Raw genomic sequence first — 19,362 nt, 5'->3', positions numbered from 1 at the left:
CTGAAGAAATCAAAGGGGAAATCAAAAAATACCCAGAAACAAATGACAATGGAGACACGACGACCCAAAACCTATGGGATGCAGCAAAAGCAGTTCTAAGAGGGAAGGTTATAGCAATACAAGCCTACCTCAAGAAACAGGAAACATCTCGAATAAACAACCTAACCTTGCACCTAAAGCAATTAGAGAAACAAGAACAACAACAACAACAAAAAACCCAACAATAGCAGAAGGAAAGAAATCATAAAGATCAGATCAGAAATAAATGAAAAAGAAATGAAGCAAACAATAGCAAAGGTCAATAAAACTAAATGCCGGTTCTTTGAGAAGATAAACAAAATTGATAAACCATTAGCCAGACTCATCAAGAAAAAAAGGGAGAAGACTCAAATCAATAGAATTAGAAATGAAAAAGGAGAAGTAACAACTGACACTGCAGAAATACAAAGGATGATGAGAGATTACTACAAGCAACTCTATGCCAATAAAATGGACAACCTGGAAGAAATGGACAAATTCTTAGAAATGCACAACCGGCCAAGACAGTACCAGGAAGAAATAGAAAATATGAACAGACCAATCACAAGCACTGAAATTGAAACTGTGATTAAAAATCTTCCAACAAACAAAAGCCCAGGACCAGATGGCTTCACAGGCGAATTCTATCAAACATTTAGAGAAGAGCTAACACCTATCCTTCTCAAACTCTTCCAAATATAGCACAGGGAGGAACACTCCCAATCTCATTCTATGAGGCCACCATCACACTGATACCAAAACCAGACAAAGATGTCACAAAGAAAGAAAACTACAGGTCAATATCACTGGTGAACATAGATGCAAAAATGCTCAACAAAATGCTAGCAAACAGAATCCAACAGCACATTAAAAGGATCATACACCATGATCAAGGTGTTTACCCAAGGAATGCAAGGATTCCTCAATATACGCAAATCAATCAATGTGATACACCATATTAAAAAATTGAAGGAGAAAAACCATATGATCATCTCAATAGATGCAGAAAAAGCTTTCGACAAAATTCAACACTCATTTATGATAAAAGCCCTGCAGAAAGTAGGCATAGAGGAAACTTACCTCAACATAATAAAGGCCATATATGACAAACCCACAGCCAAGATTGTCCTCAATGTTGAGAAACTGAAACCATTTCCACGAAGATCAGGAACAAGACAAGGTTGCCCACTCTCACCACTAGTATTCAACATAGATTTGGAAGTTTTAGCCACAGCAATCAGAGAAGAAAAAGAAATAAAAGGAATCCAAATTGGAAAAGAAGAAGTAAAGCTGTCACTGTTTGCAGATAACATGATACTATACACAGAGAATCCTAAAGATGCTACCAGAAAATTACTAGAGCTAATCAATGAACTTGGTAAAGTAGCAGGATACAAAATTCATGCACAGAAATCTCTTGCATTCCAATACACTAATGGTGAAAAATCTGAAAGTGAAATTAAAAAAACACTCCATTTTGTTACCATTGCAACAAAAAGAATAAAATATCTAGGAATAAAGCCACCTAAGGAGACAAAAGACCTGTATCCAGAAAATTATAAGACACTGATGAAAGAAATTAAAGGTGATACAAATAGATGCAGAGAAATACCATGTTCTTGGATTGGAATGATCAACATTGTGAAAATGACTCTACTACCCAAAGCAATCTACAGATTCAATGCAATCCCTATCAAACTACCACTGGCATTTTTCACAGAACTAGAACAAAAAATTTCACAACTTGTATGGAAACACAAAAGACCCCGAATAGCCAATGTAATCTTGAGAACGAAAAATGGAGCTGGAAGAATCAGGCTCCCTCACCTCAGACTATATTACAGAGTTACAGTAATCAAGACAGTTTGGTACTGGCACAAAAACAGAAACATAGATCAATGGAACAGGATAGAAAGCCCAGAGATAAACCCACTCACATATGGTCACCTTATCTTTGATAAAGGAGGCAAGCATATAAAGTGGAGAAAAGACAGCCTCTTCAATAAGTGGTGCTGGGAAAACTGGACAGCTACATGTAAAAGAATGAAATTAGAACACTCCCTAACACCATACACAAAAATAAACTCAAAATGGATTAAAGACCTAAATGTAAGGCCAAACACTATCAAACTCTTGGAGGAAAGCATAGGCAGAACACTCTGTGACCTAAGTCACAGCAAGATCCTTTTTGACACAACTCCTAGAGAAATGGAAATAAAAACACAAATAAACAAATGGAACCTAATGAAACTTAAAAGCTTCTGCACAGCAAAGGAAACCATAAACAAGACCAAAAGACAACCCTCAGAATGGGAGAAAATATTTGCAAATGAAGCAACTGACAAAGGATTAATCTCCAAAATTTACAAGCAGCTCATGCTCATGTTTAAAAAAACAAACAACCCAATCCAAAAATGGACAGAAGCCCTAAATAGACATTTCTCCAAAGAAGATGTCCAGATTGCCAACAAACACATGAAAGAATGCTCAACATCATTAATCATTAGATAAATGCAAATCAAAACTACAATGAGATATCATCTCACACCAGTCAGAATGGCCATCATGATAGTGAGGTGGATGGACCTTGAGACTGTCATACAGAGTGCAGTAAGTCAGAAAGAGCAAAATACCATATGCTAACACATATATATGAATCTAAAAAAAAAAAAAAAAAAAAAAAAAAGGTCATGAAGAACCTAATGGCAGGATGTGAATAAAGATGCAGACCTACTAGAGAATGGACTTGAGGACACAGGGACAGGGAAGGGTAAGCTGGGACAAAGTGAGAGAGTGGCATGTACATATATACACTACCAAACGTAAAATAGATAGCTAGTGGGAAGTAGCTGCATAGCACAGGGAGATCACCTCGGTGCTTTGTGACCACCTAGAGGGATGGGATAGGGAGGGTGGGAGGAGGGAGATGCAAGAGGGAGGAGATATGGGGACATATGTCTATATAACTGATTCCCTTTGTTATAAAGCAGAAACTAACGCACCATTTTAAAGCAATTATACTCTAATAAAGATGTTTAAATAAATAAATTCAATTGGAAACATAAAAACTAAAAATAAAAACTAAAAGATTAAAAAAAATACAATAGTGGCTTAAAGCTTTCCAGATATAGTTAAAAAATTACCTTTCAAATACAAAAACCTTGGCAGTCTCCATGTAGAACGAATACAACAAAAATCACTGTTAGGCAAAGCATAGTCAGTATTCAAAATATAATATCATCAAATCAGCTAGAGAAAAAATGACATACTTGAGTAAAAAATAATGCAAATGATAATTGACTTTTTATGAGAAGCATTGAAGGCCAGAGGACAGGAGTATCAAGTCAATGAATTGTCTCTGTATTAAAACCAGTAAACATGAGTACATTAAACCCAAAATCAGTAGAGAGAATAATAAGAAGAAATAAGTGAAATAGAAAACAATAGAGGAAATTAGCTAAGTTAATGTTTGGTACATTGAAAAGATCAACAATATTAAGAAAATCCTAAGATGCTGATAAAAGAAAAAGGACTATCATGAATGAAATAATGGACATTACTTCTGATCCCACAGATATTAAAAGAGCAATAAGATAATATTATGAACATTATGCCCAAAGTCCAACAACTAATATGTTACAAAAAACTTCCTTAAATAGAACAACTTCTGAAATCTGACAAGAATTGGAAAATATTAATGTATCTGCCTGTGTTAAAATAATTCAATTTTATCCAAAATTTTACAATAAATATATTACAGTTTAAGTTACTTCACTAATGAGTGATATCAAACATTTAGGGAAGAAATTAATACCAAATTTATACATCTTTTCAAAATGTAGAGTCCAGGTTAACCATTATGTATCAACATAAAGAAATAATTCTAGAAAACGAAAGATCAATATCCTACATGAATATAACTGAAAAAAAAAATTAAAGAAATATTACCAACTAAACACAGAGCATATAAAAATAATAATTTACCATGTCCAATTGAGTTATAGCCCAGGAATGCAAGGTTGGTTTAGATATGAAAATCTGTAATTCATGAATTAACTGAAGACATTAGAAAACCATAAAATTAACTTGAGACAGCATAAAATCATCTCAATAGGTGCAGTGAAAACATTGTCAAAATTCATTGTCCAACCCTCATAAAAATTATCAACAGACTATAACTAGAAAGAGACTCTCTTTATTTGACAACAATGTCTATGTAAAACATACAGCTAACATTAGACTTGATGAAATACCGAATACTTAACATCAAGAAAAATGTAAAAATTGTATGAAAAGATGCTTGACATCACTAATTATTAGAGAAATGCAAATCAAAAGTACAATGAGGTATCACTTCACACCAGTCAGAATGGCCATCATCAAAAAATCTGTGAACAATAAATGCTAGAGAGGGGGTGGAGAAAACGGAGACCTCCTACACTGTTGGTGGGAATGTAAACTTGGACAGACACTATGGAGAACAGTGTGAAGGATCCTTAAAAACCTAAAAATAGAGCTACCATATGATCCAGCAATCCCACTCCTGGTCATATATCTGGAGAAAACCATAATTCGAAAAGATACATGTACCCCAATGTTCATTGCAACACTATTTACAATAGCCAGAACATGGAAGCACCCTAAATGTCCATCAACACAGGAATGGATAAAGAAGATGTGGTACATATATATAATCACATATTACTCAGCCATAAAAAAGAATGAAATGAAGCCATTTGCAGCAACATGGATGGACCTAGAGATTCTCATATTGAGTGAAGTAAGTAAGACAGAGAATGATAAATATCATATGATATCGCTTATATGTGGAATCTTTAAAAAAGCGTACAAATGAACTTATCTACAAAACAGAAATAGAGTTACAGAAGTAGAAAACAAACTTATGGTTACCAGGGGTAAGGGTGGGGAGGGATCAATTGGAAGATTGAGATTGACATAAACACACTACTATATATAAAATAGATAACTAATAAGGACCTACTGTATAGCACAGGGAATTCTACTCAATACTCTGTAATGGCCTATATGGGAAAATAATCTTAAAAAGAGTGGATATATGTACATGTATAACAGATTCACTTTGCTGTACACCTGAAACTAGCACAACATTGTAAATCAACTATATTCCAATAAAAATTAAAAAGAAAAAAGAAAAAGTGAAGGATGCCCCCTTTGTTATTAAACATTGTATCTGAGGACCTAGCCAGGACAATAAGATAATCAAATAAAATCATAAGTATTATATTAGAAAGGATTATATAAAAAGAACTTTATTTTCAAACAATAAAACTGTTCAGATAGAAAATCCTAAAGAATCTCAGGGAATAATTGGAACTAATAAAGGCATTTATCATGGACTTAGGGTACATGGTAATTATATGTCTATATATAAGAGCAAATTATTAGAAAAAAATTAAAACAATTATACTATCATCAAAAATATTAAAATACTTTAAAATTTAACCAAATCATTTTAATGTGCAATTCCCTTCCTCTGAAAAATATAGCATGTTACTGAGAGATTAGTAAAGTCCTAAATAATTAGAGCCATATATCATGCTCATAGATTAGAAAATTGAATATTGGTAAGTTGTTGTCCTCCCAAAATTGAACAATAGATTCAAAACAGTCCAAATTAAAACAGAAATTTTTAGATAAAATTTCAAGTTATTCTAAGATTTATATGGAAAAGCACAGGATATAGAATAGCCAAAACAATCTTGATAAAAAAAAAAGTTGAAAAACTCATACTACATGACCTCAAGTTTCATTATATATCTATACAAATCAAGAGAGGGTGTTGTTGGCTAAAAGGAGGACAGACAGATTGATGCAATAGAATAAAGAATGTAGAAATGGACACACACATATATGCTTCATTGGTTTTTGACAATGATGCCAAACAAATCCATGGGTAAAGAGAGTTTTCCTCAATTTTGCTGAATAACTAGATCTCTTTATGTGAGAAAGAAAAAGAACGTTGATTCTATATGAATCACAAAACTTAACTTTGAATAAATCATCAACCTAAACAGAGAGGCTAAAACTGTAAATCTTCTAGGAGAAACATAGGAGAATATCTTTATGTCTTTGGGATATGCAAATTTTTCCTAAAGAGACATAACACCCACTAAACATAAAAATTAAAAAAATATATATAAATTGGACTTCATCAACTTATAAAACATCTGCTCATCAAAATACATGGATTAAAAGATGAAAAGACAAACCACAGGCTGAAAGTATTTGTAATACCCATATACTAATTACTTCTATCAGGATATATAAAATTTTTCTACACATCAATAAAGAGAGACAACTTAGAGATGACAAAATGAGTAAGCCATATTCGTTCTCAAGGTCTATAGGTACTACACAAATTACACTGACACTGCACCATTATTATTTAGTTATCTTTTCACTGAATAAACTAGCGATACAGCATAACATTGGTTTAAGATCAGTATCACTACAGTAAAATAATCCAAGTTTTGACTCTATTTCCAACATTTCCTCAAAAAGTAAAATAGAGATGAGATTATTTCATGGACTTGTTTTCTGATAAAAAGAAAGGCACATAAAAAAAAAAAAAAAAGACAAAAAAAAACCGGCACATAATAAATAGTAGTTAATTAATGTTCTATTTATTGAATAATAATGAGAGGGTATTCAAATTGGCACAACATATATGTTTCACTAATTTAGCTAAATTATATGCTTTATTGAGCATTCAAGACTTTTCGTTTGTAATCAATTTATACTCTCATTCATTAACACAAGATATAAAAAAAAATGATCATCCTGAGATCTCATAGTTATCAATAATTACCACTTATTAAATGAATAATATATACCAGATACTTAGTTGGCACACACATTGTCTTGAGACAATTTACAGTGGGATGGGGAGCAGTTGGATGCATTGCTTTGCCAATCAGTCAAAGGAGAATTTATCACATTTAAGGACACACAAAAAAACAGAAGGCACAAAGGGAGCTTCAGTCCATCAGGCTGGAGTAGGGTAGCAAAGGAAATCCTTCCTGTTAGTAATTGGATACAGAGCCTTTGCTTTTCTGGTGTTATGTTACTGTGGATTATGCTGTGCTTAGAAGTATGGGTCATTATCAGTGCTGATAGTGATTGCAGTGACCAGAGAATCAAGAAGAAAAGTACAACAAAGTAAGGTGTGATGATGTAAATAACAATCCAAAGTACATAAAAGCCTTCCTAGTCAACACCTAAGAACATTATGTGCATTGTTAAATGTGTAGCTTGTGTAACTATTTGCCATAATTTTAACTCTAAGTTGTATGAATGCTAAGCCATAGAGTTGATTGTACCTGTAGTGTGCCTATTGGCTCGTGTGACATGATTAATTATCCACAATACTTAACAAATTACACTTATGAGAGCAGGACTAGTTCAGTTCTCTACCCGGCAGGGTGTTAGAGCTAGCATGGAGTGGACTGAGATTCGTTTTCTAGCCTCTACCAGAACTGAGTTTCAAATAGGATTAAAGTCCAATTATTAAAAATGAAAAAATATATATATCTGAGTTAGCTCCTGCTAGCTTTCCTTTCCATGGACAAAATACTATTCTCCATAAATTCTACCCACTGGTAGGGATTTTGAAAATGGGGGAATTTACTTTACCTTGAAAGCTTTTCTGCCTTCTTTCTGCTTTAAACTGCTAATGAAATGTCTTACAGTAATCTTCACTCATCAGATTAGACCTCTTATCAGTCAGAATGATACCTGGGGTTATCACATCCTGAAAAATACTTATTCCTCCAATGCAATGCCGTGTTTTCCAAAAATCATTCGTCTTGGGTATAGAGATCACAGCATGCCTTGCAAATAAACTTTCTTGAATCCTGAAACTAAAATTATTTTTTTGCAGCTGTAACTTATTCTTAAACTAAGACTGTGAGCTTATTTTCTGACAATCACTTGTTCCTATATCAAAATCATATTTGAAAAGTTTTGAAAATATGGAACTGACCAGGAGAATTTTAATAGTTCCTTGAATTGCTCCAAAAATACATGAAATTTTTTTTGCAATAAACCTTATGAAGTTATAAAATTAGAGAAGATCATTTTATAATAGATACATAAATCTTGTATAACATTTTCAAGTTTGGAATTACAATGAAGAATACATTTTCATACAGTTTTAGATTAGATCTTTACTCCTTAATTTTACTTTTATAAGGTTTGTGATTGTAGTTTTACCTCATGGATAATTATTCTTTTTTTTTAAACATCTTTATTGGGGTATAATTGCTTTACAATGGTGTGTTAGTTTCTGCTTTATAACAAAGTGAATCAGCTATACATATACATATATCCCCATATCTCTTCCCTCTTGCGACTCCCTCCCTCCCACCCTCCCTATCCCACCCCTGTAGGTGGTCACAAAGCACGAGCTGATCTCCTAGTGCTATGCGGCTGCTTCCCACTAGCTATCGGTTTTACATTTGGTAGTGTATACTTTAACACAATATTTGAGGTGTCTTAAAAATCAGGAATCTGTTTTTCCTAAAGTATCACTAGTTTTAAAATACAATTGATGTATTCCACATTATTTCTTTGCCATCTTGATTTAAATTTGCATTAGATAGAGATTATTAAACTGCTTCTAGCATGATAGCTATACCTTTCCAAAAGACATGAGTTCCAAAATTCCCAGTCTGGAGTAAAATTCAAGAGCAGTGGGACTTTAACATAAAAGCTAATTTATGTAATAATAACTGATTAATAAGACACTGGAAATACAAAGTTTATGACTTTTAATATGACTCTTTGGAAAACTATAATCTCAATTTATTTGTGAATCCTGCTTCATATATCAGATAATATGTAGTAATATGCACAGATCATCACACTGAGCAAAAAGATTATACATATATTAGTTCCTAAAGGTTTTTGAAGAAATTAATTAGAAAGTATGTATAAGATAATTGCATAGATAGAAGGATAGATACATAGATGTTTGATAGATACATATATACATACATGCGTGCGTACATACATACTTTATAAGTTTTAAAAATGTGATACTTCCTGCACATTTTTGGCTAAGGCTTTAGGTCACAGAATAATACAATACATACCAAAAAAAAAAAAAAAAAAAACTCTATCTATTATAGTTACTAGGTCTTCTAATAGAGTCATCATCCTATTTTGTCCACAATAACACGAGTTTATGCTCATGGAGTGTAGGACACTATTTCGGAGATATAAATTCTCCCCAATTATCAAATGAACGTTTGTCCTGCATTTTCTAACCAAGTAATATTATTCACAGTTGCATTAAAGTAAGCAAATGGGTTTGATGTATCTCTACTTTGTACTTTAGATTCAGCCATGGTCTTTTCTAGGATACATAAGCAGTATTTTATTTTAACATGAGGACAAACTTGCAAGTTAACCAGTGATAACTACCTCTCCTTTCTCAGTCTTTTTCAGATACAAGGGGTATTATATCTCTCATATAGGGCCGCTTGTGGATTTTGAAAACCAAGCTGCCACAAACAGTCGCCTCCTTCTTAGCTTGAAGGAGAAAGATCTAAAGCTGCTCACTGCAAGTAAACTGAGTCAGTGGGACCACAGGAAATTATGGATTATGTCTATGTTTTATATGAGAGACAAACTGAGGACAAACATTCCTGTCATGGAGTTTGTAGAGAGTCTATATGTCCTTGCTATAGAGTTGATCGTTCGTTGTATGTTATAAATCAGGGGTTAGTAAATTACAACTGTGAGCCAAATATGACCTTCCACCTGATTTTGTAAATAAAGTTTTATTGGAACATAACAAAATTCATACATTTATGTACTGTCTATGGATGCTTTCACACTACTAACTCAATAGCAGAGTTGAGTTACCTTGACAGATACCATATGGCTCAGAAGGTATAAAATATTTACTATCTGATCCTTTTCAGAAAAAAGTTTGCAATCTTCTGGTATAAATATACAACTACTGTATTTTATTGTTTTCTGATATTTATTTCTTATTTTACAATAAATACTTTAAATGCAATGATATCAAAATATTAAATTTTTAATAAAAAGTATGTTTCAAATTTGTTTCCCTAGAAAGTTGGTAATGAATATGGAGTTTACTCCTAAACTATGTCACTTTAATGATCCACCTCTGAGTATGTTGACATCACTGACTACATGAAACCAGAAGATATGTTTTAGTTCAAAAACCATCAGCATCTATTTAAATGTTAGTAATTATTTTAAAAGACTCCCTCACATTGATGAGTTAAGTTCAGGTAAAGAAGGTATTCTTACATATAACTGTCTGAAGCATGTATTTTCACTTAGATCACACGACTGTAGCAAAATTATTTTCCTAATTTTCTATTGCAAGTTTCTCTGTACATACTAAAAGTAAAGCGATTGTTATAAATGTGTTGGCTCAGTTAGCAGAATAAATTGACACAAAGATAAAAGATACCAGCCTATACTAGTAAAATCAGAGGTTTCAAATACATAATCAGTTTATTTCAATAATAGTTTTGTTCTGTTGAAGGCAAGGTATCTGACAATATTAGGCATGCTATTGAAAATTCGCTAAAAATGTTCAAAGATAAAGTTATGTGCTCTTGTGCTAAACTTATAAGTATAAATTTTGTTAAGTTTATAATGATATATACATTGTTTGACCAAGTTGAGAAAAGGATGAAAAAAATGTACTTGGAATTTATTGTGGTTCATACATAATTCATAGTTTAAAAGCAAACCAGTTGTGATGCTCACACAAGTGGAATAGAATCTATAGTTGCAAAATTTACAAATAATTTAAAATATTCACAGGACAACAGACTAAAATTTTTGGAGTAAAGGTGATATTGAAAATAATGTAACATAGCAAAATGTGCTTTCTTTTGCTGCTGTCCATTAACATTCAAATTTTAGAAATGTTTAAACATGTGAAGAATGACTTTGAAAATAAATCCAGTATTTCAGGGAGGTTTTGGCATTTTAGTGAAAATATTGTAAGTTTTGGTTGCATCTCATTCAAAATCAGTTACAAACATTTAATCAAAAAAACAATAAATCAAGAACAAAAGACTGTTTTTTGAAAGTTTTAGTGAAATGTACTTATTTTAAAAAAGACACAAAACTTATTCTTACACAATACAATGAAAAACTTAAGCTCAATGAATTCAAAAGTGCTCGAGATCATAAATGTTATAACTAGGCTTTGGAATAGCTGGACTTATGGGGAACAACATTTGACAGAAATCCTATATTTCACAGATTATTTTTTTGTGCTAGGACATAGTGGAAATCAATTGAAGCACCTAAATTTTGCCAAACATTCAAAGGAATCATACATAGAGACCATTTATTTCATGAAGATTCTCTTTGAAAATGTTTGTCAAAAAATAATTTTGAATAGAATAAAATACAGTTCCTATGGACATACTTTATTGATGTATTTTATACAAAAAAATATAATTGGGAATACTTAACATTTAGCAGATTTTCCTTTGAGATTAGCAAGAACCTCAAAATATGTTCGGTGAAAATGTCTTCAGTTAAGATGGCACAGTTAGGAGAAGAGTCAACTGAAAGCATTAAATGACTTCATATTTATTAATCATAAATGCAACTTTGAAGAGGGTATAGATAGCTTTATAAAAAATTACAATTATAAGACAATATTGAAAAAATACTCATTCCTTAGAAAAATAGGTGTAAATATAGTTTCTGCTTATATTATTTTTAATGTTTCAGATAATCAATATAAAGTATGTTTTAAAATGTCCTTCTGATTTGCAGAGACCAAGTTACAATTATTTTCTTTGGAAGGAATTTTAGAAATTAATTTTTTGAATAGAGCTACATTATTTGTCTGCCTATTTAATGAAAGCAATTTGCCAAAGAATAAATAAATATTTCAAATATTATGTATTTGTAACTCCTTTTAGCTACCTCTTTTGTTCAAAAAATGCCATGGTTTGGAAGATAAATTATATATTCTTCATACACCTACAGGATATGGTAAGCTATTATAAAACACCTAACAACTCATAACCTATCTCAGGAAATAAATGACCTGAAGGGAAAAGCCCTGAAAACATTTCTTTGAAGACAGTTGTTGGAGTTCTTACCACCTGCACTGCTACCAACCCCTCCTACCATTGGCAGTGGCTGATGATACACTCTACCAAACTTCCAAATCTCTCTCAATTAGGTTACATGGAAGGATCTGCAAGAGAAACACTTAGAGTTACCACTCTGCAGTTTGGGAGACACAACTTCTGTTTCACTCCCAAGAAAGGAGTCTTTAGGTACCTAATTGTGGCTGGAGACACCACTACCCAAAGACATTTTGAAGAGGGACAAACACTGATGGTGAGTTATATTTCCCAGAAAATGGGAAACTGTGGAAGGGTTCAAAGATGAGATCAGAGTGATTTAAACACAATTTCATTGTTAAGTATTTAATCAAAAGTTAAGAAACTATTGGTTTAAACAGTGATTTTATTGACATCTTTAAGTTTATTTGAGAAGGAATAAAACATTTTTGTGCTTCATGAAAGGGGATTTGTCTGTACTGACCTGTTACCTAAGGAAATAATAGAGTTATAATTTTGCAAATTATGTGCAAAATATACACTCTTTGTAAACATATTTTAGTACCTAAGAACAAAATATATTTTATCATAGTAAAAAAAAAAAAATTGTTCAATTGGTGTCTAAACTCTTCATATATTATGAAATATCAATATTTAGCAGAATAATCATTTAATTGTTAAACAAATTGATCTCTTAAATTTATTCTTCAAAAAAGTCAGAGTACACTAATCTTGTATTTTTCAGTAATAAATGAAACATTTCAAGTCTAATTTGAAATAAATGACAAAATTAAAATTATTTGTGTGTATGTATGCATACATACATATATGTGTATTTTTACCTGAAAATGGTTCCTCACAATCACAAATGAAACTATTTGCAGTAATATTTCTGCAGCTCCCATGGAAACAGATATGTGGTTGACACTGCCTAATTATTTCTAAACAATTTATGTCTATAAAAATAAAAGACAATGTTTCAACTAGATTAAAATATATATATTATATTTATATAGTTAATTAAGGTCATAGGTTTCTCCCAAATTTTTAATAATGAATAATATAAAAATTTTGAATAGTGTAATTCTAACTAAGACATAGTGCTTCATGATGATGGATTTAAATGGAAACAAAACTTAATTTTAATAAATTTGACATCAGTTTTTCCATCCTTTCACTGCATAATATAATATTAAAATATTTTTCTGATTGGTGATATTTGAGCTCTAGTTAATTTTTTATGATACTTTGAATGTGTTAATCATGTAGATAATATTAATATATGTAAGTATCAATTCTTCAACATATGCTGGAGCATTGCTGTGGTAATATACAAAGTGACACATTCAAATGTATAATATATTATATCTTAGCCCTACTATCTAGCCAAGGTAATGATTCAAACAAGGAAAATGTGAAAGTATTATACCATCTGAAGAGGAACCAGGGCATAAAGTTTCAGTCAAGGCAAGAAAAATAAGATCTAGAGACCTGCTGTGCAACATTGCACCTGTTGTCAACAATAATATATTATACACTTAAAATTTTGTTTGAGGGTAGACCTCGTATTAATTCCTCATATTAATCATTCTCTCCACAGTAAAATCAAAACAAATCAATTCAAATCTAATCTAATCTAATCTAAAATTATTTGGAAGAAAAAAGGGAAGACTGCTTGGATTATCAGAAGCCATGCACAAGCTTCTAAATTCCACACTTTCTTTGCTGCTGTATCAAGTTTTCCAAATCCCACTTGTACAAGCTATCATGGTCCTACTAAACAAAAAAACACAACCTTGCATAACATATATTTCTATGTAGTTGATCATCTCATAATATCCTTCTTAGAGTAATGTGCCAACAAAATTCCAGGGCGTGACACATGGACAAATGTCACTACAAAACAGTTGCACATGATTTGGCAATAAGCCTGCCACTTCCCCCATTCTAATTGAATTCTTAATGTAATTTGTGAGCAGTTTTGGCCAGTTGATGCTTTTCAGATTCTTTATAGACTGACATCTCTACCTCACTAATGCAGAACTCTTCTTCCTTCACTTACCTCCAAACAATCCCCAACACAATGAAAATATAAGTAATAAGTAATTACAATAAGTAATTGTGTGCCAAAATATTTCCATACACAAAAGCTAAAGTATCAGTAGTATGTTCAGTAGGTCATATTCTCTTTCAGTCCTAGTGGGTGTAATAGCTAAATTGTGACCACTCCCCCAAAAAACATTCTTATGTTGAAATCCTAACCCCCAGGACCTCATAGTGTGACTTACTTGGAGACAGAGTCTTTAAAGAGGTAATAAATGTTAAATGAGGTCACTAGTTTGGATCCTAATCAAAAATGACTTATGTCCTTATAAGGAGAGGATGCACAGGCACTACAGAGAAAAAGGATGTGAAAACACAGAGAGAAATGGCTGGTCATGGACCAAGGAGAGAGGCCTCAGAGAAACCAATCCTCCTGACACCTTGATTGGGACCACTTAGTCTCTAGAACTTTGAGAAAATAAACTTCTAATGTTGAAACCACTCACATTGTGTTTCTTTGTTACAGCAGCACTAACAAACTAGTACAGTGAACATTCTCAGTTTCTTGGTAATCCTACATAGTCCTGTATCTTTTAAGATTTAAAATTGAAGTAATTGTGCATAATTAGAGTGGCGTCATGGTATATGCCCAATGTCTTAAAAAATAAATAATATTAGATAATTTTATAGAGTTTAAAATTTGATTATTTACATTATCTACTGCTGTGTTTCTAATAAACAAAGAAATAAAGATTGGGATAAAACCATTTTATGCAGTTATGATAAAAGCATTGAAATAATATTCCATAATCTATGATTACATCTATGCCAGTTAATATTATGTAGGTAGTAGAAATTTTCTGGTCAAATATTTTCTAAAATTCTTTGGACAGGTTAAAACGTATACTTTAGAAGCTCTCGATTAAATTATTTTTCCATTCACCCTAAATCAGAAATTTGAGTGCTTTTATTTTTTTTTTACTGACCTGTCTTAATTTTAATTACCTGATATACTATGAGTCAGGGTAACTTACATCTTTTATCACCCTTGCCAGTAGAGTCAAATGAGAATTTGATCCCAGTTATACAGAGAGGATGTCCAGTGGGTAATGGTGGGATTAACTTCTGAAATAACCTCAGTACTTCTTCCCTAAAGAGTCTAAAATTACATTTTAAATGATTGGCTTAGGTGAATTTTGGAACCTAAAGTGGCTTATAGAGTTCTTCCATTACACTTTATCACACAGTCTCCTCAAATCTAGCTGCAAGGGAGTCTTCCCAGGCACACAGAAGAACAATCTTATTGAATCCTCCTAAAGCCTGCCCCACAAAATTACAGTTATATCCCTGAGCCCAGTTGGCTCCAGTCACATCTGCTTCTCACCCCCCTTCCCCTCTCCTGACCAAAATGTGCTGTTAGTCTGTTGTGTGTTTTCTCATCCCATCATTGCCAACGCCAAGCATTTCCCTTTGTTAGATCATCTTCCTTTTACTTTTGTAACTCTCCATGCCAGGTCTCTGAAACTGTAATTGAAAGAAATTCTTTCACACATTCCCAAATGTCAAATATTCACTACATTTCTCAATGTTTCTCTTCATTTTCCTCTGATGACCCAAATTCCTTAATAAACTTTCAAATAGGTATAGTCTATTTCCCTTAAATCCTCACTTCAGCCTCAGGTAACCTAGTTTATTTACACTGTTTTTAGGTTGCCCTTCTTCTTGCTTCATCCACTCACCAAATGTCTTCCTTTGCAAACGTTTCTCATCATTGCCTCTCATTTACCTTATAAAAACCGGTTAATAATTAAAAAAACAAAACAAAAGAGTTGATAATTATATCACGCTCTTTCCCTCCTTATTCGTCTGATTTATCAATTACTTTATAGGTGCCACACCAGCACCATTGAGAACATTACTTTGGGTTCACAATCATCCTTTCTTCTCCAACTCTCCCAAGTAACTTCAAACCTTCGGCCCAATAATGTGTATCCTTATCATCCTCGACTCAGATCCACACTTCATTTCTACTTATCACCCAGAACTGCTTGCCCCAAATACCATAACCTTGGGAATTTCATTTAATGACTAAAACATATTATTCTGATAATCTTTTTTTTTTAATGAGACATTAAGTGTGGATTTGGGGAAAGATGTAAAAATAGGTATTTCAGGATAAAGCATATATGTTTTTAAGATATCCTCTTTAAATAAGCACAATTTTTATTTTAAAGAATGTCTGATAGGATTTTTATATGCCCGGAATCCAAATTTAGCCCATTCTAAAAAATCTACCAAATTCTTAAAAACGTAGCCTATTTTTTGGTAACTAACCATTTATGAATTCAGTCTATTTTACTATTTTAATAGAATTATGTTACTTTAAAAAATAATCTTACCTGTAATTTGTGGGTGACAGATACATTCATATCCTTGCTTATTCCATTTTTCTCTTTTATTAATGCCACTGCCATTATTTTTACATGGCTTACAGGAACATGAATCCAGCTCCTGGCAGTATTTCCCAGAGAATGGAGGCTGGCAATGGCAGCTGTATATCTTGCTCCAAACTTCAGTAAGACATGTACCATGCCCAGAGCAAAGCTCCGAACTCAGATATTCCTGGCAGAACTGCTCTTTCACCGTCACATTTAGTCGAAGTCCCAGTTGACAAAAGGATGGACCACTTGGCATTACTGTGATGAAATAATGTGTCCCAACACTCAGCCACTGAGAATTAACAGCGTGCATTCCTTTTAGATTGCAACCAAAAAGTAACTGATCTTCAGTTGCGGTATTTTGCAGACAGTCAATGAATGATGCTTCAGAAACATTCATCACATTTATTTCTGGATATTGAAGAGATGGTTCAGAAGAAATTACAAGGATGTCTCCTAATTGAATTTGCAAAGGGCAAATCTGGGGAACAACTTGATTGCCAGAAGTATTGATTTTAGTATTTACATCTCCAAACCAACAATCCCCATAGAACTCCAGGCAGATGTTTTCTGTCACTGTCCAATTCACCACATATGTTGAGGGCTGTGTACGCCATTCTTCCACCAGGTGTCGTTTACATGTTGTTCTTCCATTTATAAACATGCTGTGAAGAACCACCAGGCTCACAAGAATAATTAATTTATCAGTCATTTTGGGAAACTGTGTTTTACAATCTATCATGAAAGTGTCATAAAGAATTGCTGCAAAATGGGCTTTCAGTATTGCTGGAAAATTCTAAGCAGAGATTTTGTTCAGGGACTCCTGGGGACTGGCTTTCTTTCTCTATTCCCAAAGTGCAAGTAGATTTGATGACTGGATTTTGATCAAGAAACAGTAGAGTTCAATTGTTTAAAATATACCTTTAAACAGAAAAATAATACATTGTTAGTGAAGTTTTTCCTAACTTAATGATATAGAAAATTCTTACCTGTTTTCTGCAAGGACTGTGTCACCAACAACTAGGCACCTTCTTTGTGAAACAAGGCCAGGAAAAATGTGGTCAAGGTACGTTGTATCTCATCCTGCCATATATACTCACCTGCTTCTGAAAAGTGTTGGTATCATTACATTATTAAACCAGCAACTTACTACAGTCTTTTATACCAAGTTTCAGCATAACTGAAACACAACAATAGTCAAGATCCTTTTTTTATGGATGGTTTAAATTTTTTTCAGATACAAGTATCCCTCTCTGATTAGTTTTAGAAAAAAAAATCTTAAAAACAACTAAGAATAAAAATGGTTCAAATATAATGTTTGTGTAATATTTTCTTACAAACATAAGGCTTAAGGTGCCTGTTGGTGACAAAACATGTTCTTGTAATCCAAGAGGAGGGAGCTCCCACATATGTAAAATACTCATGGAACATTCTGTTATACAAATGACTAAACTCAGAATGAGTCTTCACCCAACTTCTGCAGGAATGGTGGGAGGGTGGTAGGTAAAGATGGAAAAGGAAACATAAAATGGTTTAATGGAAGGATGATAAATAGAAATAGTGTGGCAGTAAAGTTCTCCTTCACCACTCAACACTGATGTGGAAGGAGGGGTCAGGGGTCAATTCTGTTGGAAGGTACCATTACTGCCATAGGGCAAGAAAACAAACAGGGATTTTGAGATTTAATATATTAAAACAATTTAAAAAAATAGTAACTAACACTCATTGAGGGTTTTCTCTGGCAAATCACTTTACTACTTAAGAAATAAGCTGTAATCCTCACACAAAATTCAAATTCTCTAAAGAAAGATAAATGTAAAAGCATAATCTTTGGATTTTTGAATCAATGTTATTCATTTTTTCTATGTTCTTAGGTCACATGAGTTTTCATTCCCTCCACTGTTATATAGGTAAGAATATATTAAAAAGATTAATTTAAAGAAATTAATATAGTAGTATTGAATTAACAAAGTAGAATTAAAGATTGAATTAGACTATGTAAACCTATACAAGTCATTCATCAAATGGTAGCTTTTATTATTGTCCAATTTCACTCAGTAATCAACATCCACATTTGTCAGATTCAAAATCCCAGTATTCTCTAGTATACCTTGACTATGAATTAAAAATTGTTAAAATAAATGATTTTATGCCATTATATTATGTTATTAATTTGTTAGTTAATACCAGATATTTATGGTAACTCTAATATCTTGATGACTATTGTAAATCATGTAGAAATTAAATTTGAGTCATAAATTACCGCTTTGCAAATTCAGTTGCAGATACTTATTATAAATCTATAAAATACAAATTCACATAAGTAATATACTAGCACTACCTTAATATGCATGTGGAAAGTGTTAAATAATAAATTTCTTACAACTAAAAGTTATGTATAGTCATGTTCATTTAAAATATGTTAACCATAACTTTTGGATTTCAATTGATAATATTGCTAAGGTTAAAAGAATACTTTAAACAAATATATTTGATCCCAATCAATGTGCAAGGCACTATGTTAAGTACTAGGAAATCATCAATCACCAAGTGAAATTAGGTATCAGTGTAAAGAACTAAGAACTTAATGAAGGAGATAGATGGTTAGGCAAGCAACATCATCAAGTTACTATCAAAAGAAGAGTCTAGAGCACTATAAGAACATGTAGCAGGGGCATTTAATAGGAAAGAAGGATAAACTTGGACAATGAAATGTAATCATCTAGGAAAATTGCCAAGGG

The 19,362-nt window shown here is 32.4% G+C and overlaps 1 protein-coding gene across 1 annotated transcript in view; it reads right to left on the bottom strand.

The window, feature by feature from the left end:
• Nucleotides 1–17,333, bottom strand: part of EYS (eyes shut homolog) — a 1,768,116-nt gene extending 1,750,783 nt beyond the window's left edge. Inside the window, exons 1-2 of the mRNA XM_036871239.1 lie at nucleotides 16,583–17,333; nucleotides 12,983–13,096 (exon numbers count right to left, since the gene is read on the bottom strand). Of these exons, the coding sequence (XP_036727134.1) occupies nucleotides 12,983–13,096; nucleotides 16,583–17,333 (865 nt within the window). The remainder of the gene's footprint in view (nucleotides 1–12,982; nucleotides 13,097–16,582) is intronic.
• Between the last annotated feature and the right edge of the window lie 2,029 nt (nucleotides 17,334–19,362).

This window comes from Balaenoptera musculus, chromosome 12, assembly GCF_009873245.2.
Source record: "Balaenoptera musculus isolate JJ_BM4_2016_0621 chromosome 12, mBalMus1.pri.v3, whole genome shotgun sequence".
Lineage (NCBI taxonomy): Eukaryota > Metazoa > Chordata > Mammalia > Artiodactyla > Balaenopteridae > Balaenoptera > Balaenoptera musculus.
This window is presented reverse-complemented; position numbering and strand designations above follow the sequence as displayed.